This window comes from Mastacembelus armatus, chromosome 16 (genome assembly GCF_900324485.2).
Source record: "Mastacembelus armatus chromosome 16, fMasArm1.2, whole genome shotgun sequence".
NCBI lineage: Eukaryota > Metazoa > Chordata > Actinopteri > Synbranchiformes > Mastacembelidae > Mastacembelus > Mastacembelus armatus.
Genome location: NC_046648.1, coordinates 10,095,463 through 10,107,425, shown reverse-complemented (window position 1 = coordinate 10,107,425; position 11,963 = coordinate 10,095,463). Strand labels below are relative to the sequence as shown.

General features: G+C 40.1%; 1 protein-coding gene across 2 annotated transcripts; it reads right to left on the bottom strand.

Annotated features, from left to right (window-relative positions):
* Window positions 1-3,406: 3,406 nt before the first annotated feature.
* On the bottom strand, window positions 3,407-11,929 carry nod1 (nucleotide-binding oligomerization domain containing 1). Of its 2 annotated transcripts, XM_026293757.1 has the most exons (12): window positions 11,767-11,929; window positions 11,299-11,472; window positions 11,025-11,199; window positions 7,543-9,355; window positions 7,355-7,438; window positions 6,601-6,684; window positions 6,423-6,506; window positions 6,125-6,208; window positions 5,969-6,052; window positions 5,795-5,878; window positions 5,609-5,692; window positions 3,407-4,861 (listed from the first exon to the last, which is right to left on the bottom strand). In XM_026293757.1, the coding sequence occupies exons 1-12, from the start codon at window positions 11,767-11,769 to the stop codon at window positions 4,789-4,791; spliced, it is 2,826 nt and encodes a 941-aa protein (XP_026149542.1). In that variant the 5' UTR covers window positions 11,770-11,929; the 3' UTR covers window positions 3,407-4,788. The 2 variants fall into 2 exon arrangements, 1 of the variants encoding a protein (XP_026149542.1); XR_003294859.1 differs by lacking the exon at window positions 3,407-4,861 and having other exon boundaries at window positions 5,629-5,692; window positions 5,795-5,902.
* Between the last annotated feature and the right edge of the window lie 34 nt (window positions 11,930-11,963).

Here is an 11,963-nt window from a genome sequence, read left to right as displayed (position 1 = left end):
TATTTTGGCTGTGAATTTTAGAAGAATAGTACAACATATCTGGCCTTAATAGATATGATGATAACATTCATTTGTCTGTCTTCCTGTTTTTATTGTTTCTCCAATAGCACAATGACTGACCCACCCTTCCAAAGAGAATGACTAAATATGAAATATGCCCTTCAGTTAGGAGGTGAAATTTGAAACAATGAGGCAGACAAACTTAAAACTTAGTCTATTATACATTAAACGGGAGCACTAGCAGTTTGTGTAAAGGCTATCGTGGCTCTGAATATCTTAACTAATTTTACCTCTCAGCTCTACTCTTGAACGTACTTGTCTGCCTAAGCTGGATGAGCCAATTCTATGTCGTAATTCAAATTCACTGTCAGGAATCTCCCTATTTAAATATGCAGAAATGTCCCATATACTGTGCTGCTAGTGTTAGTCACAGCACGGTGTATTGGCTCAAGTTTATTCATAACAGGAATATTGTATGTCCAGTCTGATGGGCAGAATGTATACACATAAATGCGGCCTAAGATAAGCCTTATATTATATTACAAAACCATTCAAGAGCTTTTTAGTGTTTTTATAGTTTTTGCCAGTTTTGAGCAGTACTTAGGAAAGAGAATGTGTGCTGTTCAATATGTATTTAACAAAAAGTGATAATCATAACATACATAAAATGTGTTCAGATATTTCCTTTTTGCAAAACAATGTACAAAAAGCAACTAAGAGCCAGTTATTTGGACACCAATCATTCTTTTACTTTTTGAATTTTAATGCCATAAGCTTACCTGATTTTTTTTTTTTTTTTGTAAAAATACAGCTGTTTAATCAGCCTGAAGAGTGTCATATTCTATTCTATTTCATTTTTCCAAATATGAAACACTCAAACATGGAGCTCAAATCACCACTTTAAAAAGTACAATGGCTTTGTGATTTAGTGGATGGTTTTTTTCACTTGGTAAAAACAATGCACCCTGGCACTGGACATGGTGGTGTGAAAAAGTGTTGGCCCCCTTCCTGATTTCTTATTTTTTTGCATGTTTGTCACAGTTTGTTTCAGATCATCAAACAAATTTAAATATTAGTCAAAGATAACACATCATGCAGTTTTTAAATGAAGGTTTTTATTATTAAGGGAAAACAAAATCCAAAACTACATGGCCCTGTGTGAAAAAGTGTTTGCCCCCGTAACCTAATAACTGCAATCAAGCGTTTGCGATAACTTGCACATTTTATTTTGGCATAGTAAAAACAAATGTTTATATGTTGTAGTTCATCTGCTTGTTTTTCATAGTCTGTATTTTTTGTGCAAATTCTTTTAATGCAATTGAATTGACTAATGCGAAGAGTTCATTTCAACTGAAAAGCAGTTGGGACCAACTATCATGTTTATTTTTCTCTGAAGTTTTTTTAAGTTTTGAACTTCACACAGTGTTTGACTGACGTACTTGTTGGCAAGTCTGCTGTTTTATGCTGCAGTCTGCTAGGGAAGCAGGATAAAGCAGAAAGATGCAAGGCAGCTGGACAAACTGGTGGAAAAAACTGGTTCAGTGACTGGTATGAAGCTGGACTCACTGGAAGCTGTGGTGGAGAGATGCACACAGAAAAAGGTAGATGCTGTACTGAAATTTTTTAATAACACAGACTTCTTAACAGGGGCAGCAAGGAGGCTGAGTGGTTAGCACTGTTGCCACACAGCAAGAAGGTCCTGGATTTGCAACCCGGCCTATCTGTGTGTTTGCATGTTCTCCCCGTGCTTGTGTGGGTTTACTCCCGGTACTCCGGTTTCCTCCCACTCTCCACAGGAGAGGAGCTTGATAGCTAAAGGCTCTGCCTCCCATTCTGCTTTTGAGAACTCTGGGAACCACAAGTAGGCCTGCACTCTGAGAGCGAAGTGGTTTATTGGGATAATATGGTACTATGAGGTCTTTAAGGTATGAAGGAGCTTGATTATGAAGGGATTTGTATGTGAGAAGAAGGATTTTAAATTCTATTCTATATTTTACAGGGAGCCAATGAAGAGAAGCCAATATAGGAGAAATATGATCTCTCTTGCTAGTTCCTGTCAGGACTCTGGCTGCGGCATTCTGGATTAATTGGAGGCTTTTTATTAAGGTATTAGGACATCCAGATAGTAATGAGTTACAGTAATCTAGCCTTGAGGAAACAAATGCATGGACTAGTTTTTCTGCATCATTTTGAGACAGGATGTTCCTAATTTTGGAAATGTTGCGCAGGTGAAAGAATGCAGTTCTAGAGATTTGTTTTATGTGTGAGTTAAAGGACATGTCCTGGTCAAAAATAACTCCAAGGTTTTTTACAGTAGTGCTGGAGGCCAGGGCTATGCCATCTAGAGTAGCTATAATTTTAGAAAAGTTATTTCTGAGATTTTTAGGCCCAAATATAATGACTTCTGTTTTCTCCGAGTTTAAAAGTAAAAAGTTACTGGTCATCCAGGCCTTTATGTCAGTTAGACAGGCTTGAAGTCTGGTTAACTGGTTTGTGTTAACAGGTTTAATAGATAGATATAACTGAGTGTCATCCGCATAGCAGTGGTAATTAATAGAGTGCTTCCTAATGATATATCCTAAAGGAAGCATGTACAGGGTGAACAGAATCGGTCCTAGCACAGAACCTTGTGGAACTCCATAACTAACTTTTGTTCGTGTGGAAGGTTCATCATGGACATGAACAAACTGGAATCTGTCCGATAAATAGGATTGGAACCACTTTAACGCTGTTCCTCTGATACCAATCACATGCTCCAGTCTCTGTAATAAGATGTTGTGGTCAATGGTGTCGAATGCTGCACTAAGGTCTAGGAGGACAAGTATCGAAACAAGTCCATTATCTGAGGCTAAGAGAAGATCGTTGGTAACTTTCAACAGTGCTGTTTCTGTACTATGATGTGCTCTAAATCCTGATTGGAAATCTTCAAATAGTTCATTCCTGTGTAAGTGGTCTGATAGTTGCTTAGCAACAGCTTTTTCTAGGATTTTAGAAATAAATGGCAGGTTGGATATTGGTCTATAATTAGCCAAGACTCCTGGATCAAGACTAGGCTTTTTGAGTAAAGGTTTGATTACTGCAGTCTTAAAGGCCTGTGGTACGTAGCCTGATACTAGAGATAAATTTACCAAGTCCAATAAAGATGAGTTCATTAATGGCAGGGTGCCTTTAAGCAGTCTAGTCGGGATGGGGTCCAAGAGACACGTTGATGATTTCGATGAAGCAACTACTGATGTAAATTCAGAGAGATCTATAGGAGAGAAGCAGTCTAAACATAACTGAGGTCCTACAGATGATTCAAGAGCTACTGTAGTAAAAGATTCATTTATTGCAGGTATAGGAAGCATCTGCTGAATTTTATCTCTAATAGTTGTGATTTTATTTGTAAAGAAACTCATAAATTCATCACTGCTGAGAGCTAAGGGAACACTGGGCTCAACGGAGCTGTGACTTTTTGTCAGCCTGGCTACAGTGCTGAAAAGAAACCTGGGATAACACTACCCATTGTAAAAAATACTCTATTGCGAGTAAAGATCCTGCATTGAAAATCCTACTCAAGTAGAAGGGATTATATATCAGATGCACTTACATTTTAAAATGTACATTATCATATATAAAACTAACACAGTGTTATTAATGCACTACAAGACTACAGTTAGCTAATTTATTCTAGCATCTGAGGGGTTGTTACACGAGTCTGTTAAATCTGTTTAAACTTAAATACTGTTATCTCTAATAGTACATTTAACAGGCACTTCAAACTAACAGCTATTTAAGACAAGACGAGATAAACTTTAGTAAGTCAGTAGTGACAGTAGTCAATTATCATCTGCCACTGGCTAAGGTGTTGTGGATCCTGAGGGCAGTGGGGATGAAGGATTGCAGGGAGCAATGATTTTATTAGTTTTACTCTACCCTCTACCCTTTTTTGAGTGAAAGTGAAAGTGAAATTCCCATGAGCATGCTGGCTTTCAGATTCATTTCTGTGTTAGTAATAGCATTTTTTAAGAAAGCTGTGCACATTGAACTTAAACTGCATCCATAATTACATTACCAGCCATATTGTGATGTACAATAACCTTGAAGCTTTACTTTGACTTTTCCAAAGGAAAGATAGTGCAGCTGGACAGACAAAGGACATCATAGGAAATGTGGATAAGGATTGTGTTTTTCCAACAAATGTCTGTTAATCAAGAACACTTTTTCTTTATTACTTTTACTCACTACTTTGGTTCACTTTAGCCAAATACAAAATACTGAAGACAATTTCATGCAGGAAATGTCATATCTAACCACCAGTTGGCACATTTCTCTTACAAAAAGTATGCTGTCATCTTTCATTTGTGCTCGCCAGACTGAAATATACCTATACATTTCTCCCGTCGATAAATAAATAAAATAATTGTTCTCAGCAAATATTCATACAAAACAAAATGTGCCTGAAATCAACAGTTCATGAAAAAGGAAGTCATTTTCTTTTTGTTTTCTTCACTGCTTCCACTTCCTTTTTACTTATATGTTTTTGTGTATGGAAAACTGTCAAACATTTTGACAAAAGTCTAGGTAAACATCCTCTTTTTCAGATCATAACGTCATTAACAAAAGATGATATACGATATTTCAAAGACAGCAGACTTTGTGGCCACAGCAGGTGCAGGTGAGAGCATACAGTGTAACACTATACAGTACAGTTTGTTATTACTAACGCTGTGCATTCCTACAGTGGAATGCTACAGCTTTACTCCCATGCAGACATTACTCAACACGTTTGTCCAGCGAAGGGTCCAGTCAGTGGAACTGCAGCCTTTTCTCTGCCTCAAACTGTTTCTCTTCCTCTGCAGAGAGCTGGTTGCCCTTCACACTGTAGGAACATGACCAGACACCATCAGACTCTCAGTCAAATTCACATTCACTCCCCTTCAGAGGCAGAACACAAAGGTATCAAGAGGGAAGGGTGATCATGCTGTCAGCTGCATGTCAACTACTACAATGAGTTAGGAGTGTTCAATAAATGGAGTTCACTAAACATGAGGCACTTAACCACCCCTGTGCCATAATAACCATTTTACAAAAAGTCTATTTTTTGTTATTTACTTCTAACTCAAATTGCCTTTCAGGATGAAGGACTAAAAGCATACATTATATGGTACTGTGTTCTAGAAAACCACTGATAAAAGAAGAATGCTTTTGATATATATACAATATATAAACAAATTCTTTGGGCAGTTGGGGGTCACCTTATGAACATACCATTGTCTATGGTGAACAGTATCTTATTTAAACATCCAGCAGTCTGCTTGTTTATGCTTTTTTTAGGCTCTTTGTATGTGCCGTCCTCACTATAACATCAACGCGTAATGTAAGTTTTGAAAGAAGAAACGACGCAGTCTTGCTCTACACATGAAATGTTGAGAATAAAAGCTAGAAAACCACTGTTCTTCTTAACTTACTCTGGTTCCATTATAGTTCCATTATAATGAAGCTGAGAGTTTATTAACATTTTGACAGATGGATAAAAATTCAGTGTTAGAACTGATGGAAGGCTACACACCAGTGACTCTTTGTGGATATTAGGATAAAAGAAAATACACTGAGAACTGTTCCTCACCAGATCTCTTTGAGTAATGTGTTGTGAGCAAGGGCCTCAGCGAGCTGTCGGATCCCACAGGCAGTGAACTGATTGTTGATTAACCTATGGACAAATAGGCAAAGCAGGTACGTTTTAAGCAATTACATGTCTGTGGTGACGTCACATGAATAAATACAGCGTGTTGCGTGTGTTTTTTTTTCTTACCATAGGTGACTCAAGCCTGTGTTGGCCTTAACCAGCTCAGCCAGGGGTGGAGCTGCATCATCAGCCAGCTCATTCTGCACCAACCTACAACAGCATAGATGTCTTCTTCTACACAGAGTCCTTGTGTTAGAAATGTAATAATCACTAAGCTAAAAAGAAAAGTGACTTGCCCACCAGAATATCTTGAGGACGCTGTTCTCTTTCAGTGCTTCTGCCAGGAGCTTCCCACCTTTTGATGTGATACCATTGGCTGATAGACTAGAAAACAGAAATGATTCAATTTAAACAGTGGCTTTTACACAACTTTTCTGCAGTCACCCGTCTTCTCACCTGAGGTTGGTAAGGCTTGGGTGGTGCCTCAAAGCTTCTCCGAACGCTTCTGCTCCTTCATCGCCAATGCTGTTCCCCCACATTCTGAAAGCCAAAGCATCAAAACCTCTATGTGCTGCAGCCCAAAGCACAGAAACACCAACAGACCTGTCTCACTGAAGCCACTGCTCTGTTATCACCAGCTTTTTCAATCTAACCTCAGCACTTTCACGCGAACAGCTGGATACAAACAAGCTGCGTGTACTGATCTTTCATCAGCTGATTATGAAAAACGTATAAACCAGCGAAGAAGTCTCACCCCACGTCGAATATAGAAGTGCTCTTCTGGATTGCACTGGCCAGATACCTCCCACCAACACTAGTGAGCTTGTTTTTACCAATCCTAAGGACAAGATAGTGAGAGTATCAGTTTAACGCACAAAGATGTTCATTTTAGAATTATGATTCATTCTTCTTAGTACAAGTTAGAAACATACTTGACAACTCGCAGCCTTGGACATTCCTCAATGATCTGAGCAACTAGCTTGGCTCCAACATCTGTGATGTGATTGCTGTAAAGCCTGAAGACAAAGAAAAAAAAAAAACTGTAACAAATGAACAGCAGCTCTGAAGAAAACATGTCACATCAGATATATAATAACTTCTTACATACTGGTCCTTTTTAATTCCTCTCAGTTGGACTTTTCCTGCCTTACCCAAAAAAACTAACAGGAATAAAACTTGACATGTCATGTCAACCATTCTACTTCTGATGTCAAAAATGAACCTTCCATCCAACAACATAAGCCAACAAGATGCACTTACAATATAGTGTTCAGAAAAATGAAACTCTCAACAGTTACAATTACTAGACAACCGGGATTTTGTGTAATGTCATCAAAAGCTCCAGAAAAGCTGATGAGAGGACCTTTTACTACACATTTGTGTTACTTGTACTTTACTTGAATATGATCATTTAATACTACTTTATGCTTCTACTCCACTTCGCCCTAGTTCAAACTGCACTTTTTACTTCACTGTTTTCAAAGTTGCTGCCTTTTCAGATTCAATTAATAAGTACAAGGCATTAAATGAATGGTTCCCAACCTGTGACTTCTTACTAAAAACTTCTATCAAGCGGGTGTCAGTGGTACTCTTTCAGATGAATTACTTTTAAAGAAAAAAATATTGCAATAGAATAATTTTTTTTTTTTCTTTTTGTATGCTGGAAGAACTGATTGGTGTACTCACCCCAAAACCTCCACAACTTTGTGCTTGCACAGCTCCTCTGCAAGAATCTCAATGCTGCTGTCTGACAGGTGATTGACACAAAGCCTGAAGACAAGCAATTCCTTTAGTGCACAGCGTTCCATGTATTATATATAGTCAGTCAGCGGAGATCAGAAGGTACTGTAGTTATATTAGTTTGTACTGCTTACCTGACTACTGTCATCTTACAGAATGAAGGCTTCAGCTGCTTCACCCCATAGTCGCTGATGTTGTTGTTATCCATGTCGAGCCCCAGGAGTTTCTGACGGTGCTGCAGCACAAAGTTCAGGGCAGTGCAGTCACCTGAGTAGACATTACAGTAACCCAGCTTGATGAAGCTGGCTGTGATGCCTTTCGCTGTCATCTGAGCAATGTCTTTGCTCCCTGTCTCAAAGATACACCTCAGCATCCACAGGAAGTTGGGCAAAACATGGACTTTTTTGCCTTCGTTACCACTGTAGTGCGGTAAGCCATGGAGGTGGGACTTTACACTAGTCGACAGGTAGGATTTTAGCAACTTACGTTTTTTCTTGAGTAAAACTGGAGACACCAGATACTGCATCAGACCAGCATGAGCCTTGGACAGCAGCCCACACAGGAACAGATTAATGAACTGGAGGTGTTCATTAGTTGCAAATAGCTTGTTTTCACTGGGCTTTGAAGAGCTACTGATACAGAAGTCAAAAGAATGACAGGATGGGTCTCTTTGCCTGCTGCACTCTGTGAAAAACTTAAGAATGGAGTTTGCAGCAGCCTGCTCATCTACTACTAGAGCAAATGCCGCCAAGAAAGACTGGAGGGTCATGTGGAGGAATTCAAAGTTAGCAGAGCTTCCTCTGGCATCATACTCATTGACAGGTCTAAGAAATCCCAAGGGCAGGTCCTCCTCTGTCAGACCACATGCAGTGATCTCCTCTTGGCTGCAGATGAAGCTACCTCGCTCCATTCCCTGAAGTGCCAGCTTGGCAAAAGCAGCAAGAGGCCCAAGTCCTGCTTTGAATGTATCTGAGGCACATCGAGTGGTTTTCTTCAACAGAGATGGAGCGGGTGAAGCCGAGCGGCTAAGGAACACCTCAGAGAGCAGGAGAAAGATGTCAGTGAGCGTGATGCAGGTGTCAGGCAAATGAAAACTATCGTGCATGGTGTGCAAGTGCCTAAAGCTCTTGAATACAATCCAGCAAAACAGTGGGGTGGAGCACAAGCCGCACAGGTGGGGGCTAGCATCTAGCTGAACTGACACCAGCTCTCGGTGCTCCTGCTCCTTAAAGTGCAGGTCGATGTAAGTCTTCAGGTGAGTTGGGGAGAACCCCCGCAGAACCACCTTCTTTCTGATTACCCTACTCTGGATCTCGATCCCTGTTCGGGCTGTCAGCACCTTCTGGGAGCCTTTGAGTAGTTTGCCACAGAGCAAGCTAATGAGCAGCTGGAGGGGGTGTCCACTATCTTCTGGTGACACCACTTCAGGGACATTCAGCTGGTCTAGATCCTCCTGAATCTCATCGTAGCCATCAAATGTAAAAATAACCTTCTCTGGGAAACGCAAGATGTAATCAAACACTTCATTATCTGGATCATGATCTGGGTAACAGTTGTACTTGAACAAAAGGTCTCTGAGGGAGATCTTTTCTGTGTCCTTAAAGATACTGAACATCCTACAACGGAACTTAAAAAAGAAGATGGCATCCGTTTGCAGCTCCTTTTTAGACCAAAGGTTCTGCAGCTTCTGCAAGAGGATAGATTTCCCTACACCAGCATCCCCCATTACATAGATGACTTCACCTTCGGGATTGAATGTTGCATGGTCACCTAGGAACTGGTCCAGATTCTCCACAAAGCCCAGACTTTCATTGGAGTCACTCAACAGTTCCATCAGAGTGTCAGTGTAGAGGTCCTCCAGACGGGTCTCCTCTTGCTGGCCATACGACATGATGAAAGACGTGTCCCGGCTCATTTCATGCCTCAACCTCTTACAATACCTGCTGACTTAAAGGGAATAAACATGAATTAGTGCAACACAGAAGCTATGACTGATAACCAAAGTTACATTTCAGACATAACGCATTTGAACAATTAGACATTTTTTGTTCTTCTTTTGACTCAAACCACTGGTACATTGGCATTTGCTGACAATTTCACTGCTGAAAGATGGATGAATGCAGTTATTGTTTCTTTTGTTTGTTATTTTTTCCTATAAACAAATATTGATTATAACCTCAGACTGGAAAGGGGATGGTGAGCAAATATTTGTCTTGGAATCTTCACATTCCAAGACTTTTACCCTCTGGGAATTGATGGCGCTAAAACTCTTAGTGACCTACTAAGGTAAACAACAGGCTCACCAACAAGTACTGCACTGTCAAAACTCCATTTGATAAGGAGCAGATCACTGGCTCTTAACAAAGAACCCCCCCCCCCCTTTTGCTTTACATCCTGCTGTAAATACTTTGAAACTACTCCCTTTTCAGACAAGACCTGAAACATATACAATGACTTATGAATTGGTCTTGTTATTGTTATTTCTGCTTTGCTAAATATGTGACATGTGTGACCACACTTACACAGAGAATCACTGACAGACTACGGTGTGATGGAGAAGCTGTGCTATTGTTTATCTGTTATTCATGCTTGTAGCTAATTCATATAACTATGGGAAGTTTGGATTTTCATTTATGATGTAGCTGTAACAATTGACTCTGGTTAGTTACTAAGTCGATCATGTGTTGGAAAAAGATATTATTGTTCCCATCTTAGAAAAATGTTCTTAAAACTTTTAAAAAATAGGTTAATCTCTTAATTAACAGAGAAAAACACCTCAGAAAGACAGCACCTATGAAGATGAAGTAGAGACTGCTTTTACTGCCCACGCAGAGTAGGGCAAGCAAGCAGCAACCTGCAGCAAGCAAACATCTCCAGCTGACCCTCTCACATCAACCAACTTCATGAGACAACCCTGCAGCGGCCAGAAGGAGAGTGAGAAAAGGCGACGAATGGACTCCAGGCCTGCAGTCCAGGATTCCGGAGAACACCTACGTATTTCCTAGAAACCCCGCCGGCAGACTGCAGTCGGACCAGCCCACAGCAGAACGGACCGAGCCTCAGTAAACCCGAGGACAGGCAAGTAACCTGTGGCTTTGCTGGTTGTCTCAAACTAATCAGTTGGTCTCCATAGTTACTAGAGCTTCCTCCTAAACTGTGTTTAGACATCAGACTCAAACACAGAACATAAATCTCATTGATACCCATATGAAAAAAAAAAAAACTGTAGCTGCCATGCCAGGATTCCACTGAATCAGCAAAAACATGACAGGTTTGGTGTTTAGTTTAGAAGGAACAGGACAGTTGCACAAAACATACCAGACTGCATGACTATCAAACATATCACTTTCACAAATAAAGGAGCACCATTGATTTGTGGAAACAATACAAAGGTCTGGAGCAAGAAGAATGTGTGGGAGTTAAAGGAAAAAGGAGTGAACAACATGTTGCTCACGTACACCATGATCCCACGTAAGTGCAAACCACCAAAGTAAAACAGTTCTCATTAAAAAAAAATCAAAAAAAAAATCAGATAAAGTAAAAAGCAACCAAGACTACAAGATCTGGCCAGTTTTAGAGACTGTGCAACAGTTACACACTTCATTGTAACACGTACTTGGATCTGTGTTAACCACTTTCATCCCTGACATGTCATTGCTTGGGCTGTAGTTGATCTCTTTCAGCCATGGTTGGAGGTCTATGTAGGCATCACATACTGTATATAAGATGAAAAGGAAGTATTCACAGGCCTCCTCCCCTTTGCATTGGACCAGCTCCAAGATTTTGCGCACCTATAAAAATAATAACAAATCTATCTTATTTGGGATTGAAATTCAAAATCACATATTAGAAAATAAAACTGTTGTTTTTTTGGGTTTTTTTTTTCCTACCTGATCTGTCTTGGTGACAGTTCGCTGTACAATCTCCACATCTTCTTCACAGAGGAAGCCACACACCAACAGGTTGTCCAGGACGCACTGAACGCTCCTCAGCCTGGACACCAGCAGCTCCCGGTGATAGGTGAGGATGTTAACGTACATCTGATGCATGTTTATCTCTGTGGGCTGACACATTTAGCTGCCGATCAGTGAACTACATTAAAGATCAGACCACTGACAGCGATGTGGTACAAGTTCCTAAACTCTTCACATTTAATCGACACGCCTTACTGAGGACTCCTTTTGACATTCGAAGCTAAAATTAAAAAAAATATAAATAAATCCTTTCTCTCTACATCTACACGTGCAGCTGAAATAACAACCTGATGCGTCATCGCCATCAGATACAGCAGTTGTGTTTGTTCGGGACGTTACTAATCCCTGAGAAAGGTTTGCAGTAGAAACAAAATGTAATCCTACCATTGTTGTTGCGCCGACACCAAAGCGCTGCAAACACTACACTTTCAAATTCAAAACAAACACACACACAAAAAAAAATCCCCCGTTCAAAGGAATTAGATCAGTGGGTTGCTTTCTGTAAACTACATGGACTGTTCTCTTCATAGCGAACAATCCCCTGAGGTTTTTCGGAAGTGAAAGTATTTTAAACGTTTCTC

Bases quoted from the DNA above. Each gene is read 5' to 3' on its own strand.
- nod1 (XM_026293757.1), bottom strand. The intron at 6,053-6,124 runs GTGAGAAGACGG...TCTGTTTTCTAG, and splicing joins CCAAGCCTTACCAACCTCAG to TCTATCAGCCAATGGTATCA. The intron at 5,879-5,968 runs GTGGGCAAGTCA...ATGCTGTTGTAG, and splicing joins AGCGTCCTCAAGATATTCTG to GTTGGTGCAGAATGAGCTGG.